This window comes from Quercus lobata, chromosome 8, assembly GCF_001633185.2.
Source record: "Quercus lobata isolate SW786 chromosome 8, ValleyOak3.0 Primary Assembly, whole genome shotgun sequence".
Lineage (NCBI taxonomy): Eukaryota > Viridiplantae > Streptophyta > Magnoliopsida > Fagales > Fagaceae > Quercus > Quercus lobata.
This window is the reverse complement of record NC_044911.1, coordinates 35,110,720-35,133,745: the sequence shown is the minus strand read 5'-3', so window position 1 is coordinate 35,133,745 and position 23,026 is coordinate 35,110,720. Positions and strand designations below refer to the sequence as shown.

The following is a 23,026-nucleotide window of genomic DNA, read 5'->3' as shown; positions in this document are numbered from 1 at the left end:
GCGAGCAAAGAGCGCCGCTATAGACAATTGATCAGAACACCTAAATGTACTTTTAGCGGCGGGTGCATGCCCGCCGCTATATGTTTCAACCTTTAGCGACAGGCGATAAGTGCCGCTATAGGTATTTATTTAAAACGTAAAATGTGAACCTTTAGCGGCGCTTTTTGCCCACCGCTATAGGTTTTTTTTTTTTTTTTTTTTCCTAATGGGTTTTAAAACTGCTGTTTGCTGGTAAATAAATGGTTCACAAACCTGATACAAAAGACCTGTAATAGTTTTAGCTCTATTAACACAATACCACAAATGTAATTAATTAACAACACCACAAATGTCTTGAAACTAATGTAATATTAACATAGAAATATATTATCAAATACATAACATTGTCTATAACCACCATCTTAAAATTAACAAAAAAAAGATGTGTTCATTTGAATAAAACAACCGTTGAAATTAATCTAATACTATAATCAAAATTCTAAAGTGTGAAATAAAATTCTAAAATGTTCTCAAAACAACATATCTTACATTGTTTTTAAAGATTATGAAATAAAATTCATTTTAACAAAAGGGAAATCCCTTGTGTAATCTGTAGCATATCCATGTCAAACTTGTAAGTTTACTCTCAACCTTTAGTCACGTAGAAAGCATCCTTACATAACAAGGTGCTTTGAGTTACATATAATTCAAGCATAAGTTGGCCAACAATTTTTTTTTTTTTTTTTGATAAGTAACGAAAATTTTATTAAAAAAAACAAAACTAAGTACATCGGTGGTGTACTCAAGGAGAAAAGCCAACAATTATGATGGAAGACAGAAGCCAAGACATGTCTACATAATCTTACCTTGATATCTAATTATGAAATTAAATGCAAAATATCACAGAAGACAGTAATAATCTAAAACTTTTGAAATGTCCTTGAGCACTTGGGCAACACACAACTATGATTTAAAATTTTGGATACATAAAAACTATTAATTTCTTTTACGCAGAAGAAAACAAATTGCAAGGCAGACAAACTTGCCAATACTATTTTCCAACTAGTATAGTGTAAATATAAAGAGTCCTAAGATATTCATCTTCAAAGACATATAGTCCCACATTACTAATCAAGTAAAGAAAAAATTTTAGGACTAAGTAATAGCTAAGGTTTTTGCACCAAGTCATGGTTATAAGTAACTTAACCAAAGTCTAGTTTTTCCCAATGGAGAACCAAATCTAACAATCTACATGAAAACTTATACTTACACAAAGTAGGATCCTCTCTCTGAAAATGATTCAAAGCCTTTGAAAACTATCAAAAAAGAAAACAAGAAGATTGTCATGTAACATTGGACACTAACAAATACAACATGCACACATATAGGCACACTTAAACAAACCACTCACTTGTCCTCCTGAATCTTTTGAAACTGGTTGAACGGCTAAAGACATCATTGGCTTAGGGACATTCATAGAAGTCATTGTGGATTTAATTGACCCATCAGTAAATGTATATCCTAATCACACAAAAAATGCATAAGTTGAGAAAAATCAAAAAAGAAAAAGAAAAAAGCAACTAGAAAAAAAAAAGTCATAATCATCAGGTTTCAAAGCCTCATGCCCTCATCTCAAATATTAGCAGTCTAAGTAATTATACCCATTCTGAAAACCATTATTATTTTCATACATTTCAAGTCGGGGAAGGAAGACTCAAACCCTAGACATCTCAGTTGCAAACTATAGGGAATGCCATTTTACTTAGAGGTCATGGGCTTGAATGTCCATTTTGATATTTTCCTCTCACTTTTAGAAACTTCAACTTGCACTAGCTCCTCACTTCTCACTTCGACCCCCATTCTATTCAAACAATTATGGAAAACAACATAGAAACATAAATTATTGTGTACACAAGTGCAAAGGGATAAGTGGGACCTGATGCACAATCCACACCAAATACAGCAACTATTTGCCCAGCATGTGCCTCTTGAATATCTTGTAGATATAAAAAAGAAAATCAACAACACAAACCCAAGAAGGAAGAAGAAAAAGAGTAAATTAGTTTGGATAGAAAACATATGACTTGAAACCCCAATCTATTAATTTAACACAAATATTATTTTGTTCTGAAAGATTAGAGTGCAATCTACCCCAACTTCACCCCTACCCCTTTACCACCTAAGCCACAGCATGGGGACAGGTAGAAGACATTGTAGAGATAGTTGGTTCGCAAAATTTGATTTCATGTATAAAAAAAATCTCAATCATATCATTAGAATTAATTACTAAGATGAATGTCAAAGCAAAACTAACCTCCATCTCATCAGAATGCATCCAAACCAAGCGAGGAATCTGTACCAGGAAGATAATATATCCTTAACTATTAAATTTAATTTAGAAATTCAATCAGTATCAAAGCGCTGATAGCATGATAAAATGGGCATGCCGGAAAATTCATTAACAAAATATAACTATTTTTCAAAATTTAATGGATGTAATTGTCCAGATTATATCATTCATAAAACCACAAGTGCATAACACACATACAATATGTCTTACCATATTGAACCATAATAACGAGCATTGCAATCAGATAAAAATAGAAGCTTGGTCACCTTGCAGTACATGTCTGAGTACTAACATTGCCACTACATTCTTACTTTGGCCAAGAGCATAGCTATTGACTTCAGTTGGACAAGGCAAATAACTAAGTACACCATCCAAAGTGGTGTACTCCAATTATGAAAATTATACATATCAATGATACATTTAACAGTTTATCAAAAAAAAAAAGAAAAGAAAAAAAGAAACACATTGAACAGAAACCGTAAAAATAAATTAAATTTTTATTTTTAGACTAGCCAATGATGACAAAACTGTAAGTAGACATATTTATTTCCTATTGGAGGAATTAAATTTGAAGTGCACTAGTGAATGTACAAAGAAAATTAAGAGATTTCAAAGGTTTCTAGATAAGGTGAAGAGCAGTAAAGTGAATAAATTGGACTACACTACACTAGACAAAATCACAATCCTTCACTGATACAATTTATGAGGTACAAGTGATAAATGCTTCCCATGAATAATACACACAAAACTATGCCAACAATAATATGAGATGGTATACATTGAAACAGGTATGTGGGGTTGGGGGTGGATCTTTTGCTAAACCTATTAATGAGTAAGATAAATAAATATTCCTTGACGCTTTCTTTCTATCTATCTATCATCATAATATAAAACACAATGCATTAAATCAAAACGTAAGCATCATCTAAGAAGAAGACGACCAACCTTAACCTTATTATTATTATGCTTGGGAGAAGATGGCAACCTTAATTTCCAAAGCAAGCGCGTTCTGTCCTCTCGAACCCTTTTGTAACACTTCTCTCTCAGCTACAACAACAACAAACAAACAAACATCATGAATTGTAATTGTAAAATAATAAATAATATTTGTGTTAGAAGAAGAAGGGACCTTGTGTTTCCAGAAGTGATAATTATTGAAGTGGAAAGGGGTCGCGACACTTTACACTTAGCTCGCTGGTTCGCGACGATAAAGCTCAACAGCGAGCTGAGCGTCGCGATCGCGACGTTGAAGCGTTGCCATTGCGTCGCGATGACGCTGAAGCTCAACGGCGAGCTGAGCGTCGCGATCGCTAAGCTTCAACGTCGCGAACCGACGAGCTAAGCGTCGCGATCGCGACGCTTCAGCTCTCCGATCGCGACGCTGAAGCGTCGCCGTTGACGCTCAACGGCGACTGTTCAGCGTCACGATCGGCGAGCGAAGCGTCGTGTTCGCGACGCTGAAGCGTCGCCGTTGAGCGTCAGCTCGCCGATGACGCTTAACGACAATGGTTCAGCGTCGCGATCGGCGAGCGAAGCGTCGCGTTCGCGACGCTTCAGCTCCCCGATCGCGACGCTGAACCGTCGCCGTTGAGCGTCATGTCGCCGATGAAGCTCAACGGTGACGACTTAGCTCGCCGAAGCATCGCCGTTGAGCTTCATCAGCGACGGTTGGCTCAACGGAGCTCATTGGCGAGGGTGTTCTTGTTTGGGTTTTTTTTGGTCCAGATGGTTTTTTTTTTTTTTTTTTTACTAACTGCTTGGGTTGAAATATATGAAGTGGCTGCTGGATGGGTATTGTATTCAAAAAATAATTATAAATTTTTCTTATTTTAGACCTTATTTAGATTTTTTTAATATATAAAAAAAGGACTCACTTTAAGTTTCAATACAAAGAAAAGTAAAAAGAAAGACTCACGTAAAAAAAAAAAAAAAAATTTAGAAATTCACATTGAAGATAATGTAATCTAACGAAGATTTGTCAAAATTCACATTGAATTAAGAAATATAGGGTTGGGTTCAAGTTACACTTGATGGTAACTCTAAAAAATGTCACACGAACCAATAACTTATTGTTGAATTCATATTTTGAAAATCCAACCGTTGGATCTCATTTTCTATATGTTCTTAACATGCATGTCAATTTTCTTGCCAATTGGATGTAATTTACCGTTTGATCTCTAAAATCATCTTTTATGCCTTATTTTAAACTACGAAAACTTGAATTAAAACAATTGATTAATGACATGGCTATTAATCTTTGATCACCATGAAATTTTTTAAGCATAAAAAATATATGAAGATAATGTAATTCAACAGTAGATTTGTCAAAATTCACATCAAATTAAGAAATATAAGGTTGGGTTCAAGTTACACTTGAGGTAACTCTAAAAAATGTCACACGAACCAATAACTTATTGTTGAATTCATATTTTGAAAATCCAACCGTTGGATCTCATTTTCTATATGTTCTTAACATGCATGTCAATTTTCTTGCCAATTGGATGTAATTTACCGTTTGATCTCTAAAATCATCTTTTATGCCTTATTTTAAACTACGAAAACTTGAATTAAAACAATTGATTAATGACATGGCTATTAATCTTTGATCACCATGAAATTTTTTAAGCATAAAAAATATATGAAGATAATGTAATTCAACAGTAGATTTGTCAAAATTCACATCAAATTAAGAAATATAAGGTTGGGTTCAAGTTACACTTGAGGTAACTCTAAAAAATGTCACACGAACCAATAACTTATTGTTGAATTCATATTTTGAAAATCCAACCGTTGGATCTCATTTTCTATATGTTCTTAACATGCATGTCAATTTTCTTGCCAATCGGATGTAATTTACCTTTTGATCTTTAAACTCATCTTTTATGCCTTATTTTAAACTACGAAAACTTGAATTAAAACAATTGATTGATGATATGGCTATTAATCTTTGATCAACATGAAATTTTTTAAGCATGAAAAATATATGAAGAAAATGTAATCCAACGGTAGATTTGTCAAAATTCACATCAAATTAAGAAATATAGGGTTGGGTTCAAGATACACTTGATGTAACTCTAAAAAATGTTACACCAACCAATAACTTATTGTTGAATTCATATTTTGAAATTCCAACCGTTGGATCTCATTTTCTATATGTTCTTAACATGCATGTCAATTTTCTTGCCAATCGGATGTAATTTACCTTTTGATCTTTAAACTCATCTTTTATGCCTTATTTTAAATTACAAAAACTTGAATTAAAACAATTGATTGATGACATGGCTATTAATCTTTGATCACCCTGAAATTTTTTAAGCATGAAAAATATATGAAGATAATGTAATCCAACGGTAGATTTGTCAAAATTCAAATCAAATTAAGAAATATAGGGTTGGGTTCAAGTTACACTTGATGTAACTCTAAAAAATGTCACACCAACCAATAAATTATTGTTGAATTCATATTTTGAAAATCCAACCGTTGGATCACATTTTTTATTTGCTCTTAACATGAAAGCCAATTTTCATGCCAATCGGGTGTAATTTACCATTTGATCTTTAAACTCATCTTTTATGCGTTATTTTAAATTACAAAAACTTGAATTTAAACAATTGATTGATGACATGACTGTTAATCTTTGATCACCTTGAAATTTTTTATGCATGAAAAATATATGAAAATAATGTAATCTAACGGTACATTTGTCAAAATTCACATCGAATTAAGAAATATATCGTGGAGTTCTAGTTACACTTGATGTAACTTTAAAAAATGTTACACAAACTAATAACTTATTGTTGAATTTAAATTTTGAAAATCCAATCGTTAGATCACATTTTCTATATGTTCTTAACATGCATGCCAATTTTCATGCCAATCGGGCGTAATTTACTATTTGATCTTTAAATGGGAAAACAAAAAAATAGAGGGAAATTTAAATGTCTATTGTGGCGGTCCAACCCGCCGCAAAAAGGAGTACATATTGCGGCGGGTCAATGACCCGCCGCTATATCTAAGATTAATGCCGCTAAAACAGGTCTATTGCGGCGGGTCATTCGCCCGCCACTATAGTTTACCACAAAATACTTGAGCTATTGCGGCGGTTCATTGACCCGCCGCTATATCTAAGTTGAGTGCTGCTAAAACAGGTCTATTGCAGCGGGTCATCAGCCCGCCGCTGTTGTACGCTGCAAAATACTAGAACTATTGTGGTGGGCATATGGAACGCCGCAATAGATCTCATATACAACGGCGGGCCAAAAAAGCACCGCAATAGGTGACATATAGCGGCGGTTTTTGCACCCGCCGCAATAGGTCCGCTGCAATTGCTCAGTTTTCTTGTAGTGAGGGTATATTAAATGAAACTCTATGTTGTTTACCAAATAAACAAAAGTCACAAGGATTTAGTAACGTACCTTTAGCAAAGGGAATGAGAGACTTCTTTGCCAAGATTTGCAACCCTTTTTCACTCATGTGAGCCAACTGCCTATGCCACAAGTTAGGCGAAGAATCCTCCTGAGCTACACTAACAACATCCTTGCACAGCTTTACTTGTGTCTTGTAAAGTGTACAACAATTTTTCCCTCTAGCAAACACCAATGATTCTTTGCTAAGCCTCCATTTTCCATCACGGAAATAATTGCCATAACCTTCTTCATCAAGAACATGAGTGGAAATCAAATTTAGGTGAATATCCAGAACATGTCTCACATCCTTCAAAATCAGGGTGTATCCAGTGTTAGCCCTAACACATATATCACCAATTCCCACAATGTCAGCATAACTATCATTGCCCATCTTCACTCTCCCAAAGTTTCCCGCTTTGTATGAAGTGAATAACTCCTTTCTAGGAGTGACATGGCAGGAGGCAGCTGAATCAATCACCCATTCAACATAAAGATCTGAAACTGTACAACAATCATCTTGTCCTATGGCTAGGACCTCATCTTCCAACACTATAACAACAATAGTGTTCTCATCATCTGCCTTTTTCTGATTTTTATCCTCTTTCTATTTGTTCTTCCAAGCCTTGCAGTTCCTTTTTATGTGACCTTCTTTATCACAGTAGAAGCACTTGAATTTTCCTTTCGACTCTGATCGACTTCTGGATTTACCTCGCCCTTTAGAACTTCTACTCTTACCTCTTCCCCTATTCTTTGTGACAAGAGCATGTGCAATATTCTTGCCCATATCCTTTCTTCTAGTTTCTTCATTAAGCAAATTATCTTTAATCATGGCAAGTTGTAACACACCATTAGGAGCAGAATTACTAAGTGACACTACCAATGTCTCTCAACTGTCAAGTAAGGAACTCAGAAGCAATAAAGCTTGTAACTCATCATCTATTACTAGCTTCATTGTAACCATTTGATTAACCAAGTCCTGGAACTCACTAAGGTGCTCGGCAATGGACTTACCCTCTTTAAGCTTCAAATTCACAAGCTTTCTAGCAATAAAAGCTTTATTTTGAGTTGTCTTTCTTTCATAAATACTCCTTAATTTTTCCTAAAAAGCCTCTGCATTTGTTTCCTAAGACACATGGTGAAAAACACTGACATCAATGCATTGTCTGATACACCCAATAGTTTTTCTATTTAATTTCTCTTAGTCTCTATCTGACATATCACAAGGCTTGACACTATAACCCTAAATAGGGTCATGCAAATCCTTGCAATAAAGGTCATCCTCCATCATCGGCTTCCATATCGAATAATTCGATGCCAAGAGTTTAACCATAATATTCATAGTCATATTCTCCATTTAATCCAACACAAACAATCAAACCCAAGCAACCAAAAGCTCTGATACCACTTGTTGGGGAAAAATCCTAATCCCCTCAATGTCTATGTGTGAATTAAATTATATAATTACCAAGCAATAGCAATATTATGGAAACAAAAATTTCAGCAAGCACCACATAAATACAACCACACAAGAACATCAAATCTTACGTGGAAAACCCTTCAGTGTAGAGGGAAAAACCACAGGCAGCTTCGAAATATATCCACAATGAAATAGAGTTTACAACTATCAAGTTTATGCTAAACTTGAGTCCACAATAAATTGGATATACAACAAATAAATCTCAAGGAGTAAATACAATCATACCATAAAACCAGTAGCCAAATCTTCCTCTTAATACTCCAACTCTCCATGGTTGTAGCAATCAAAAGTTCCATGAGAACTCTACCAATTTATCTTCCTTGTGAGTAACTTGAGTGTTAGAAATACTAAATGCAATAATATTGTATTTCTCAAAATGAAAGAATATACATGAGTGCCTTTATATAGGAGGCATATGAGTACAATACAAGTAAAAGTGTAGTACAAGAATGTGTGTTATACAAGTAATCTAGTTGGGCCTAAAGCCCACAACACTATACACATTAACAGTCCCCTTCAAACTCAAGGTGGATGTGAGACCAACTTGAGGTTGTCAACCAAAGTACGAAGGCGTCCTTTAGGATGTGACTTGGTGAAGATATCTGCAAGTTGATCTTTAGAAGAGACTGAGATCAACTTGAGAGCACCATGGACAAGATGATAGTGGATAAAATGACAATCAATCTCGATGTATTTAGTTTGTTCATGGAAGACATCATTGTGAGCAATATGAATGGCACTCTGGTTGTCACAATAAAGAGGAGTAGCAGAGGATGTAGATAAACATAAGTCTTTGAGAAGCCATCATAGCCAAAGGAGCTTAGATATGGTATCAGTAAGGGCACGATATTCTGCTTCACTACTGGAGCAGGCCACATGAGTTTGTTTTTTACTCCGCCAAGAAATTAGAGAAGAACCAAGAAGAAAGCAATAACCAGTGGTGGACTTACGATCAGTGGGATTTCTTGCCTAATCAACATCAGAAAATACACGTAAAATAAGAGGAGACTGAGCAGAGTAGAAAAGACCATGAAAGAGAGTGCCCTTTAAGTATTGAAGAATGCGTAGAACAGTAGCATAGTGAGTCGATTGTGGAGCAGACAGATACTGGCTCACTTGGTGAACAATATAGGAAATGTCTGGATGAGTGACAGTGAGATAAACTAGGCTGCCAACTAAGCGTCTGTAAAGAGAGGGATTAGACAATGGTTTCCCAACTGAGGGAGTCAGATGCGCATTAAGCTTAATTGGAGTGTCAACAGTCTTGCTATTAGTGAGTCCAGCTCGAGACAAGAGTTCAGAGGCATACTTGGCTTGAGTAATATAAAGTCCATCTATAGAATGAGTGATTTTAAGACCCAAGAAGTAGCTGAGATGTCCAAGATTTTTCATCTCAAATTGCTGACTGAGAAAATCATTGAGTTCTTGAATGCCACTGAGGTCATCACTAGTTATGATCATATCATCTACATACAGGAGAAGTAAAATAGTGCCTTTGTCAGTGTGATGAAGAAATAAGGCAAAATCATAATGACTAGCCATGTAACCCAAGCAAGAAATGGTAGAGCTAAATTTGGCAAACCAAGCTCGTGGAGCTTGTTTAAAGCCATAAAATGCACGTCGAAGGTGAAAAATCTTGTTGGAGTCAATAGAGAGACCAGGAGAAGGTTGCATATAAACTTTTTCACTTAAATCCCAATTAAGGAATGCATTTTTGACATCCATCTGAAAAAAGGTCCCATTTACTGGCAGCAGCAACAGCTAAGAGGGCACGAACAGATGAGATACGAGCAACTGGAGTAAAGGTCTCTTTATAATCAATCCCATACTCTTATGTAAAACATTTTGCAACGAGACGAGTTTTGTAGTGCTCAATAGACCCATCAGAGTGAGTTTTAATCTTGTAGATCCACTAACAACCAACCACAGATTTCCCAGGGGGGAGTGTCACCAAATCCCAAGTATGGTTTTTAGATAATGCATCAAGTTCCTCTTTCATTGCAATCTACCATAAAGGGTCAATGGAAGCCTCACGATAGGTGTGAGGTTCGTGTAATGTAGCAAGGGCAGTGTAACAATGATAGTCAAGTAAATGTGTAGGAATGGATCTTACCCGAGTTGAGTGACGAGAAGGAATGTCTTGTGCAAGATCTTCAGGTGGAGCAGGAGTAGGGGACCCAAGCTCAGGGTTGGGGTTAGGTAGCTCGTCTTCGACCTGTTCATCTTCCACCTATTCATTAAAGGGTGAACTAGGAAAAGGATCAATGATATCTGGTGGTTGGACAGAGAAGTTTATAGGAGAATCAGGAGCAACTATAGGAGGATCAGGAGCAGCTACAACAGGAATATGTGCCTCATTTGGAAAAAGATCTAAGATAGAGGAGGAAGATAGGGAGGCACGGAAGTGAGAGAGCTCGACAAAGAGGCAATGTTCCCAAAAGACAACATTGCGGGAGATACGAAGATGATGAGAGACAGGATCATAATACCGATACCCCTTTTGAGTTTCGCCATAGCTAAGAAAATAACAAAGTCTTGACCGAGGCTCAAGTTTGTTATGCTCATGTGGTTGAAGAAGAACGAAACAAGCAGAACTGAAGGAGCGAAGGTGGTGATAGTTTGGAGGTGACCCAAAAAGGCCCTCATATGGAGTTTGATTTTGGATAACAGGACTTGGAATGCGATTAATAGTATGAACAGCATGAAGAGCAACTTCACCCCAAAAAGGAGCAGGAACTTTGGTAGAGAGAAGGAGAGCACGAATAGTGTCAAGAATATGACAAAGTTTTCGTTCGGCTCTACCATTTTGCTAAGAGGTATCTGGATAAGTTAGTTGATGAACAATGCCATAGGAATGTAAAACAGCTTGGAAAGCATATTGAGTGTACTCAAGAGCATTATTAGATCAAAAAATTTTGATGCGTTTGGAAAACTGAGTTTCAACCATTTTTGCAAAATTAGAATATACTTCCAATAATTCAGAACGATGTTTCATATTAAAAATCCAACTATAGCGAGAGTAATCATCGACAAAAACAACAAAATATTAAGACCCACTAATACTAGAGATAGAGAAAGGCCCCTAAATATCAGAATGAGTAAGGTCAAAGATATTAGTGGATATTGATTAACTAATATTGAAAAGCAAAACTGGTTGTTTTCCTAACTGATATGAGACACAATCAAAATTTTCTGTAGACACTGAACCTAACAAACCTCTAGAAGCCAATTGTTATACCCGAGAGGAAGATGCATGACCAAGTCGCATGCCAAAGTGTAAGGGAAGGAACAGAAGAAACTGCAGCAGCTGTAGCAACAGAAATAGGAGCAACAAGTGGAAGATAAAGGTTGTCCATGGGAAACATACGCCCAACTCTGGGACCGGTCCTAAGCTCCTGTCCATTCCTTGGATCCGGCACAATATACCCAGAATAATCAAAGATAATGTGATAACCCAACTCAACTAATTGTCCCACAGAAAATAAATAGTAAGAAAGATTAAGAACATTAAATACTCCAAGAACCGAGAGGTTAGAGGTTGAAACGAAATCTATATTATGACCAGATATTGTGGAACCATTTGCTGTGCGAATATTAAGAGGGTGCGGTGTAGGTTTAAGGTCAAAGAATAAGGACGAGTGAGATGTCATGTGATTGCAACAAGCAAAATCCATAAGTCAAGAGGTAGGAGAAATACCAGATTAAGCTGAGAGAGAAGAGGATTAAGATGCATTACCAACTATATGAATGACATTAGCAATGATGTTTACAAGGTCATCTCTAGAAATGGTGAAAGTGGATCTAGAAGACTGAGACTGTGCAGAGATGGGACGGAGCCATGGGTTGGACACTCTCAGTGGTAGCAACTGTAGTAGCAAAAATGGAAATAGTTGATTTGTTGTGTTGATAGCAAGTCTCAATATTATGGTCAAAACGTTTGCAAAAATTGCAAAGACGTTTGTTGGATTGTTGGCGACGATTGTTGCAAAAGGAAGAAGACTTGCCCTTATTCTTCATTTAGAAGCAAAATATGAAAAAATAGACTGCAAAACTGAAATCTACATGAAAAATTGGGTAAGGAGCACCTAGACTGCAAAAAAGTCAACCCTAGGAAAAAGTCAATGGTCAACCCTGAGAAAGTTAACGGTCAAACCACCAGAATCCAAATGATGACGTCAGCGGCTAACGCAAGCAAGTGACGTCATCAACAGCGCAATTAGGGCTGACGTGGATGACGTTAGCAATGATGTCAGCAGGAGGTTGAGGTGCATGTGGGCGCGTGACCTGAAGATGCGGCACGTGTGAACACGTGAGCAAAACATAGATGTGCAGTGGCACGTGGGAGGAGTGTGGGCGCGTGAGCTGCAGAACAGAACCTTTGATCGGCGCATGGGGACGCATGCAGTCTCTGATGGTGTCGAGGTTTCCATGAGTGTGTATAACGGCGCAAGACAATCTTAGTAGTACCTTTAGAAATGTAATCGGAGCAATATTTGCAGTAGTGATGCAAAGGGCAGTGGTTTGTGTAGTGTAAAACTCCTTAACGATAGCAGCGTTAGGTCCGGAACCCAAGGACGACGGCTGGAAGATGTCGGAGGTTCAACGGTGAGAGGCTACGGTAGTTGCTGTGATGGCGGAAGCGATGTTGAGACTGGAGTCACACTAATAAAGACAAGACTACTAAGAAAAGGTCAGAGCAGTGGCTCTGATACCATGTTAGAAATACTAAATGCAATAATATTGTATTTCTCAAAATGAAAGAATATACATGAGTGCCTTTATATAGGGGGCATATGAGTACAGTATAAGTAAGAGTGTAGTACAAGAATGTGTGCTATACAAGTAATCTAGTTGGGCCTAAAGCCCACAACACCATACACATTAACATTGAGCAAAGAAAAATGTCTCATTTTTTCTTTTTCACTCTCTCACACTCTCATTGTGTTTCTATCTATCTCTTCACACGAACTGCACCTCAAATGACTGAAACTCTCTCCTTTCGTGTTTCTTGCTCACTCTGGAACTCACACACAATAACCTAAAAAAGGACTCTGTTTCAGCTCTCCACTTAAGGCAAAATGACCCTTGTTATTTGCCTCTTTCTTTTCTTTCTTCCTTCAGCGTGTTAGACACACTTGCTCAGCTTTGCATTAAACCAAAAGCTGACTTTGGAAGCTTGAGGAAGCAAACTCATTAAGAGGCATGCCCAACTTGAAGACTTTTGGTAGCAAGCTCAGAGCATCCACAATAGTGGAGCTAAATTTTTAGCAATTTAGCTCCATCAAAAGTTACTTTATCTATTTTACTTACACACATACTGCAGCAGTGGATCTATTTTAACTTTCAGCGTAATAAAATAATATAAACATCACAATAAAATATTATAACTACTACAATAAAATAATATATTCTACTACCAAAAAAATATTACACCACCAACCTCAACCACCTCTACCATCAACCACAGACAACCACCACCAACAACACCACCACCACCACCACCACTACTGGCAGTCCACAGCATTAAAAAAAAAAAAAAAAAAAAAAACCGCAACGAGCACAAGCCCACTGCCACAAACACAAACACACCCACAACAGATCAGAAAACATAAACACAAACCCACATCGGCGCTGGGCCTTGCAGAGAGAGGGTGGAGCTCGGTCGGCGCTGGGCAGTGAGGAGTGGTCGGCGCTGGGTTGGGTTTCGATCGGCGATCGGCGTTGGGCAACGAGGAGTGGTCGGCGCTGGGCTGGGCTTCGATCAGCGATCGGTGCTGAGGAGTGGTTGACGTTGGGCTGGGCTTCGATCGGCGATCGGCGCTGGGCAGCAAGGAGTGGTCGGCGCTGGGATGAACTTCGATCGGCGATCGGCGCTGGGCAGTGAGGAGTGGTCGGCGTTGGGCTTTGGAGCAACGGACTGAGGTCGGTTTGATTAAAATGGAGGACTGGAAGAGGAAGAAAGAGGAAGAAAGAAGAGACACCGGAGAGAGAGAAAGAAAAAGAAAAAGGAAAAAATAATTTTTTAATAAAAGAGGAGAGAGGAATTTAATAAAATAATATTTTTTCTTTTAGATGTTATGAACAGTGCACATCTATTTATAGATGTGCACTGTAGCAATGAAGCTAAATTTTTTAGATTTAGCTCCACTGCTGCAGCAAGGTTTTTGGGTTTGAGGAGCTAAATTTTAGCATTATAGCATTGTAACTCCATTGCTGCAAATGCTCTCATAAATGAGCTTTGACAATGCACGTGGGCTGGAATCCAAGGGTGTCACATGCACCCAACAACGAATACGGTAATGTGACAAGTCTGTGGGAGAGCTTTGAAAATCCAACTGATACGTTTCTTCCAGGCATGTTGTTGCGTGGAGACATGAATTTGACTTCTTGGAGAGACCGTGATGACCCTGGAAGCGGGAGCTTCACGTTTATGCTAGATACAGCCGGAAGTCAGAACGCAATTATCGTCAACAAAGAGGGGACGATTTATTGGAAAAGCCCGGGGTAGTTTTTACACTCTCGTCTCAAGAACAGAAGGTCAAACTTTTTATAATTTTAAGAATGCAAGGTTGGTGATGAATTTTAGTGGGAAGATAAGAGTATTGGGAACAGAGCATAAACGGGACAGGGTCCTTGTACTTTGCTATGCCGAGAGACAATTGTAGTGTGTATAATGTTTGTGGAAAATTTGGTAGCTGTAGTTTATACAATAATAAATTGGCATGCAAATGTTTGCCAGGCTTCATGCCCCATGTCGCTCAGAAGTGGTATTCTGGAGATTTTTCAGATGGGTGCACAAGAAATTCGACGTCCTGTGGCGACACCTTCGTGAAATTAAAGATGATTGTGATAGGGGATAAACCGGAACAAAAGACTCAGGTCAAAAGCAAAACAGAATGCAAAGAGTTGTGCCTTAAAAACTGCGGCTGCAAGTCTTATTCATATAATCAACGCTCCAGAATGCCATGCTGGATTTGGAGGCAGGAGTTAGCTAATCTTCAAGAGGAGTATGTTTAAGGTTATAACCTCTCCATCCGTGTAGCAATTTCGGATATAGGTACTGCACTAACTGGTCGATTTTACATAAATTTGCTTGAATTTCGAATATAGGTACTCCTGGAAATTCAGAAAGCGTCTTCAATATGAAGTAGAAAGTTTAGAAACCCTGCCAGCTGTTTAATTATAGTCCAAGCCCAAGTCTACTCAAAATGTTAAAGAAACAGCCACTCTCTTAAGATACTGGGCACAAAAAATAATAGTACTATCAACTTAGTAACTTTATTTATAATGAACTTGACAAGAAACATGGTTCTATATGATAGCCAAAATTTTGTCAAGATGAGCCGATAATTGAAAATATAAATTATCTTTACAGAACAAAAATAAAATGTTAACCTTGTCTGTATATGATAAACTCTCAACCATGGCCCATGGGATGATGGGCTGTCAGTTTGTGGACAGATGGATTTGCAATTCTTTGGCAAGTTCATTAATTATATGTATGTAAGGCCAAGTCCCATTTGTTTGTGTTTATTCACTATTTGAAACTTGATATTTCTGCAGAAACAACTGTACAAAATTGTGAGCCTTGTGGGACAAACATGATCCCTTATCCACTTAGCACTAGCTCAAATTGTGGTGATCCTATGTACTTCAGTTTCAATTGCAACACTACCTCTGGCCAGGTTAGCTTCAAGGCCCTCAGTGGGACATATCGAGTCACTAGTATCGATCAAAATACATCAAAGTTTTTTATCCAAGTCAAGGATGTAGATAGTCTGCGGCTAAACCAGTCATTTGCATTTAATCTAACTACTCCAAGAAACTCTAGTTCCAATGTTTCGTCTAGAGTTACAGATGATGTTAAGATTGTTTGGGAGCCATCACTGGAGGCAATCTGCAATTTATCTGCAGATTGCGAGGATTGGCCACATTCAACTTGTAAATCAGCAAGTGATGGGAAGAGGAGGTGCCTTTGCACTATAAGCTTTCGATGGGATGGCACAAAGTTAAGTTGTACACAAGGTCAGGATTCTATATCATGTGCATATTGCAAATTAAAATTACTTTATTACAAATAATGATTTAGTTAATGTTGCCCCAGCTTTTTATTTTCTTCCTTTACAAACTGTGATAATAGTTGCTTTAGTGATTTAGCACAATGTTAGGACCTTGTGTATTTAGCTAAGGACTAATTGACAGGGTTTTTTCTTTTACTTACGTGTAACAATTCTAATTTTACCTCCAAAGTTGGCAGGTCTTTCCAAAAATTTGCAAAATCGTCTACAGCAATGTCAATGTGATCATTACCGAGTCATATATTGTTAGTCTGTATTTTGTACAACAATAACCATTTTTATTTTACAAATTGATGAAAACATACATCCTTTAACTTCCACTAATTATCGTTTAATTATATCACTACTGAAACTAAACATCATGCGAGAGATTTCTATTCAAATTCTATACCCTGAAGTATGACTAGTCATCTCTCTTTGTTGTAGTTTCTTCACCATCAGAAAAAGGAATGATATTGCTTCTGATTGCTGGAATAACTAGTGTGATTGTTCTCTGTGCCATGACTTTTATCTACATATGGCGAAGAAAGATGACCAAGAGACAAGGTAAGCACTTTGCAAAATGCATACTATGAACTTTGATTTTTTATTTTTATTTTTACATATTTTATTTTGGGTTAGATTGAATCATAAAAAAACCTGTTACAAGTTCTTCCATCTAATTAACATGTGAACTAAGATAGATTAGTGTCTTCTGAATTTAGAAAATAGACAAATTGACCAAAGAAATCGAGTACAACGCATGTTATATAGTGAAAGCTATGTCCAAGACTTGATAGATTCAGGTGAGTTCCAAGAAGAAGATGAGAAAGGTATAGATGTACCTTTTTATGATTTGGAAAGCATACGAATTGCTACTAATAACTTCTCAGATGAAAACAAGCTTGGACAAGGAGGCTATGGGCTTGTTTACAAGGTAATCTCAGCAACATTTAGTGGTCATTAATGTACAGATGTCAGCTAGTTTTTGGTTAATGTTAATTTCGTGTATTGGGAATTTTGGTCCCAGGGTAAGCTTCCAAGTGGTCAAGAAATTGCTGTAAAGAGACTTTCAAGTGTCTCAGGTCAAGGTCTACTAGAATTTAAGAATGAGGTGGTATTGATTGCAAAACTTCAGCATCGGAACCTCGCCAGACTCTATGGATATTGCATATAAGGGAATGAAAAAATTTTAATTTAAGAGTACATGGCTAACAAAAGTTTAGACTTCTTCATATTTGGTTGGCTTCTAAACCTATTTCCTTTATATACTATCCATATTATGTTGATTTTATATCTTATTTTAGTTGCTAAATTTATTTTTTCAAATGCAAACTGAAATTATGGAAAAACACAAGATCAAAAGTAAAGCATATTTTTGGACTAGGAGATGCATTTCAACATCATTTTGGGAATTGCTCGAGGGCTTCTTTATCTTCACCAAGACTCTAGATTAAGGATCACTCATTGAGATTTGAAAACTAGTAATGTTCTTCTAGACCATGAAATAAACCCTAAAATATCTTACTTTGGATTGGCGAGGATTGTTGGTGGCAAACAAACGGAGGCAAACACAACAAAAATAGTTGGAACTTAGTATGTTTCCTATACACAATATGATTGTTGTAGCTGATTGTTTGTGTATTATGGCAAATCTTCATTCTAATAACTTTGTTTAGATAATATGCACAAAGTGTCCTACTAATATCATAATTTATACAACTGTTGCGATGTAGTGGCTATATGTCTTCGGAGAATGCATTAGATGGAATCTTCTCAATCAAATCTGATGTTTTTAGTTTTGGTGTAGTTTTACTTGAGATTATAAGTGGAAAGAAGAACATAGGTTTTTATAAGTCAAAACAAGCAATGAGCCTTCTTTTTATTTATTTATTTATTTTTTTATTCCGAAACTTTGAAACTTCTATTCAACTTGAGAAAAATGAAACTACATCCTGAGCGCATGCGTGCTCAATAAGGCTAGGAGTTTCCTCCAACCAAACAACTAAGTTCCCAATTTTTTTAGCATATTGGGCTAAGATATGGGCGGGTGTGTTACCCTGCCTTTTTACATGAGAGACATCAAAAAATCTGTAATTCTAGGCTTGATGTAGGATGCTTTCCATTTTAGTCTCCACCAAGGCATTTGACGTTGACACCCTTTTCAGAGCATTATGTAAACTTAGGGAGTCAGTTTCGAAGGTGACCTCTTGAAACTCATCTCCAGCATCCACTCCACAGCTAATTCCTTCGCTTTTGTCTCCACACTTAGTGCCGACAGCAGAGTAGGGATTTTCCTGCTCATGGCCACCATTACCTGTCCCCGATTGTTGCGAATTACCAGGCCCATGCCCGACGCTTGTGTTTTGGTAAAGGTAGCACCATCAACATTAGCTTTGTATCTCCCTTCCCTCGGCGCAGACCAATAAATTTCTTCCTTATCTCTTTGTGGTAAGACCTTCTCATGAGTAGCCCGATTATCCTCCACTTGATTGAGAGCCTTCTTCAGGACCTTGTACCCCTGATTGCCCGCCCCTTCGAGGCTCATAACATTTCTATTTTTCCAAATTTCCCAGCATATCATTGTCGTCTTTTCTAGCATTCCAAAGTCTTTTGGGGTATGCTTTATGACATTCCAAACAATATCAATGAATTCCCAGTTTCCAGTTATCATGAAAGGGAAGACCATTTTGCTGCTATTCCAAACTTCCTTCGCCTTTTCGTAGAACCAAAACATGTGTCCACTAGTCTCTGCTGCCTTGTTACGACTCGTGCACAGGTCATTGCTTGTGATGTGGTGCTTCCTCAAGTTCGTCTTGGTGGCCAAAATATCTTTACAAGCCCTCCAAATGAAGTTTTGAACTTTGTTTAGAGTCTTCATGCCCCATATTGTTTTCCACAGTAGCTTCATCGCTGCTTGGTCAGAAGTCTCCCCCAAAACATTTTTTCATTGACCTCCAAGATTAGTTTGTAGGCGCTACTAACCGTGAACTTGCCATTGCTTGTGCCACTCCATATTCTCTTATCTGGAGGCAGAGTTAGGCTTAAGGGAATGCTCATGATCGCAGCTTCGTGGGGGGGGGGGGGGGGAAGACTTGCTTAATCAGGTTCGAGTCCCATTCACCAGGTGGGGAGGGGAAGAGATCTTGTATGTGGATGGGTTTGGGATCCACCTATCCCTCCATATCTGGATGTTCTCACCGTTGCCTACCTTCCAGACCAAACCTTTCTCCACAATCTTTTGGCTTGCCATTATATTGCGCCAAGCAAAGGATGGGTGTTTACCCATGGTAGCATGTACAAAATCATCGGTGGGGAAATATTTTGCTTTAAAAACTCTTGAAAAAAGCGAGGATGGGTGATTTTGAAGCCTCCACCCCTGTTTAGCCAAGAGGGCTAAATTAAAGCTTTTTAGGTCTTTGAATCCTATACCTCCTATATCCTTTGGTTTGCACAACTTTTCCCAACTCAACCATACCATCTTTCTCTCTTTCCTTTTCTACCCCCACCAAAATTGACAGACCATGCTCATTAGTTCATCACAAAGGGCATTGGGGAGCTTAAAGTAGCTCATAGTGTATGTTGGGACCGCTTGGGCTACTACCTTAATGAGAACTTCCTTCCTAGCAGCTGAGAGCAGCTTCTCCTTCCAACCAGACAAATTTTTAGCTACCTTTCCTTTCAGTTAGGCAAAAGAGTTGGTCTTCGATCTCCCAATGAGTGAGGGGAGGCCTAAATAAGTCTCGTGTTGCCTAATTACCTGGGCACCAAAAATAGTTTGGATTATCTCTTGTGTCCCTACATTTGTGTTTCGGCTGAAGTAAAGGGAAGTTTTTTGCTTGTTTAGCTGCTAACCAGATGATTCCTCATACACCTTTAGGATTCGCGTGATTTTAGAGCTTTCTGCCACTGTTGCCCTTCCAAAAATCAGACTGTCATCAACAAAAAATTGGTGTGATATTTTCATCCTATTTCTGCAAGCTGATATGCCTTTCAACTTCCTGTTCTGGACTGCTTGGTGGAGTAAGGCAGATAGTCCCTCCGCACACATCAAGAATAAGTAAGGCGAGAGAGGGTCACCTTGGCGAAGACCTCGGGTAGGTACGATGTGGCCTTATGGATGCCTGTTTATTCGAATTGCATAGGAGACTGTCGTAATGCACTGCATCATCAAACCCACCCATCTTCTACTAAATCCTAGCTTGATCATGATCTGCTCTAAGCATATCCACTCCACCCAGTCGTAAGCCTTACTCATGTCCAATTTTAGAGCCATTTCTCCAACCTTGCCCTTCCTCTTTTGGCTTATGTGGAACATAGTTTCTGATGCCACTAGGATGTTATCTGTGATTAGCCTTTCCACCACGAAAGTGCTCTGGTTCTCACACACCAGGTCTGGGAGAAAAGGTTTCAATCTGTTTGCTAGAATTTTTGAAGCAAGTTTGTATGCTACATTATATAAGCTAATTGGGTGAAAATCCTGCACCTGCTTTGGATCTTTTACTTTTGGAAGTAGCACTATATGGATCTCATTAAATTTATGAGGAATGATACTAGCTTTTAGAAAATCTAATACAGTTTTAGTTATGACATTACCAACTGTAGGCCAAAATTGCTGGTAGAAAAGGGGGGCATCTCGTCTAGCCCCGGTGCAATGGTGGGGAACATCTACTTCAAAGCTTTATCCACCTCCTCTGCTCGAAGATCCCTGGTTAGGAAGGAGTTCATATGGACTAACACCTTCAGGTGAATGGCATCAAGTAATTCCTCACTAATTGTTGGGTTAGATGATGTAAACAATGATTCATAATATTCAAGGAAAACATTCCCAATCTCCTCCATGTCCTCTTTCCAAACTCCCACCTTATCTGTAATTCCTAGAATTGTGTTATGTTGGTACCTGTTAGATGCCTTAGTGTGGAAAAAGGAAAGTGCTCCTGTCTCCTTGTTTGAGCCAAGAAATGTGCGTTCGCTGATGCCACATTGCTTCTTCCATGTCCAACAACCTGTTCAGTTCCCTCCTCGTGTCCTCAATTTCTGTCAATAACTGAGGGGTACCTTTCTGACATTCAAGTTCTTGGAGTGATCGTTGGAGTTTGGGAATTTTCTTTCCAACGTACCCAAAGGTTGAGAAGTTCCATGAAGCCAGTGCGAAGCGGCATTCCTCAAGATAGCTTGAATAAGGGGAGTCAGACGCTCTTGCCATTCCTTTAGCCCACGCTTCCTTCACCACATGAATGCATGACTCATCTTGGATCCACATTGATTCGAACCTGAAAGGCTTCTTCCTTTGCCATGGTTTGCTCCGTGGAGGGGTGTCTTTTAGAAGTAGGATGCAGTGGTCAGATGCAGAGCTCGCTAGGTGATGCAGTTGGTGAGTGGGAAAGCTTTGTGCCCACCCCATTGATACTAATGCTCTGTCTAGCCTTTCCCTAATCCAACCCCTGTCTCCAAGCTTGAGGCATCAAGTAAAATTTTGCCCAACGTAGCCTAAATCCCTTAGTTGACTCTCATTCACAGAATTGCAAAAGCAAGCCATTTGTCTAGCTGGACGATTGCTGCCTCCTTCTTTTTCTTCCCCTTGCATTAGCTCATTAAAATCCCCAATACAAACCCAAGGTAAAGAGTTGCCCCTTGCCAACCTAGTGAGGAGGGACCACGACTCCTCTCTCTTGTGAAGTCACTCCCTTCTCTAACGCACGGACTAGTTGGCGGTTCCAAGCCCCCGACAGTTCTAGCGATCCCGGCAAGGCTGCCTTGCCGCCTCCACCGATAGTGCTTGCTTGATCAGATTTTGGCTGAGTGCAATCTCGCTCTCTACTTTCTTAGATCGTTTCTCCATTGGAATGTTGGCTGGGATTTCTTTTAAAGGCATCATCACCTTCCTTTTCGCGCCAATCCCCACTCCTTCACTAATCAGAGTAGCTAGGCTGACGGGTTCCCTTGGCACCCTTTTCCATGTCGCCAAGTTGCTCGGATCATTGTGGCCATGGGTATTTTTCACCGCCTCTCCTTTCTGCAGAGAGTTTTCTTTTCCTACCCCACTTTGTTTGGTTTAAGACAACAGCGTGTTTATCTCTTTCAACCCCTCTGATCTTATGGTGGGCCCTTCTGTACTCTCTTTTGACCTAGTCGTGATGTTTCCTTGAAGGTTAGCTTTGTGCTGAAACTCTCCATGGTGGGCTTTAGTACCCATCGGTTTTCGTTTTGTTGCGCAGGCCCATCAGCTTGAATGTGGCCCTTATTCAAAGTTGGGTTGGACCATAAGTCTTGGGGTGATCCACTACTGTTCAGCGTTTCTAATTCCTTCGAAAATCCCATGCTTTGGGTTTTGATTGAGATCTTCCTTTCTCGAATTCACCACCATGTCTATTCCACTGATTGCCTGGTCTAAATCCTACAGCTAGGCCTCAAAATCCACGGCCACCCTATTTGGCGACGCTAGACCATTTACTACCATATCTGATGTAGCCCATGTTTCCCAGGGTCGCTCGCCGCTGCATCCTACCTCCTTTGCCTCTGCCGGGTGTTTTGTATGGACTGGCTTAGGCTGGTTCCTACTCCACACCACATTTGCCTTAGCTTCCTTTTCTTTCTTAGTTTCCTTCCGTCCTACCTCTGCCACTAATGGCCTCTGCAACCAATCCGTGTTCGCTCTAAGCCACAGACCAAATTGCCTGTCCTCTAGGCCAAGCGATTCCTTGCTTTGAATCCATAGGGAGCAGTCTCTATCGTCATGGTTGAGTTTCCCGCACCA

General features: G+C 38.7%; 3 protein-coding genes across 3 annotated transcripts; 1 reads left to right on the top strand and 2 right to left on the bottom strand.

Moving 5' to 3' along the window:
- Nucleotides 1-1,163: 1,163 nt before the first annotated feature.
- Nucleotides 1,164-3,326, bottom strand: LOC115954730 (elongation factor G, mitochondrial-like). Its single transcript, XM_031072651.1, has 5 exons — nucleotides 3,275-3,326; nucleotides 2,293-2,332; nucleotides 1,916-1,975; nucleotides 1,391-1,500; nucleotides 1,164-1,295 (listed from the first exon to the last, which is right to left on the bottom strand). The coding sequence occupies exons 2-5, from the start codon at nucleotides 2,312-2,314 to the stop codon at nucleotides 1,182-1,184; spliced, it is 306 nt and encodes a 101-aa protein (XP_030928511.1). The 5' UTR covers nucleotides 2,315-2,332; nucleotides 3,275-3,326; the 3' UTR covers nucleotides 1,164-1,181.
- Nucleotides 3,327-14,456: 11,130 nt separating this feature from the next.
- LOC115956790 (G-type lectin S-receptor-like serine/threonine-protein kinase B120) lies at nucleotides 14,457-17,446 on the top strand. Its single transcript, XM_031075082.1, has 5 exons — nucleotides 14,457-14,661; nucleotides 15,776-16,237; nucleotides 16,717-16,836; nucleotides 16,995-17,206; nucleotides 17,300-17,446. Exons 1-5 carry the CDS (start codon nucleotides 14,457-14,459, stop codon nucleotides 17,444-17,446), a joined length of 1,146 nt encoding a protein of 381 aa, XP_030930942.1.
- Nucleotides 17,447-18,451: 1,005 nt separating this feature from the next.
- On the bottom strand, nucleotides 18,452-19,180 carry LOC115956788. The gene has a single exon (XM_031075081.1). It carries the CDS (start codon nucleotides 19,178-19,180, stop codon nucleotides 18,452-18,454), a length of 729 nt encoding a protein of 242 aa, XP_030930941.1.
- Nucleotides 19,181-23,026: the final 3,846 nt, after the last annotated feature.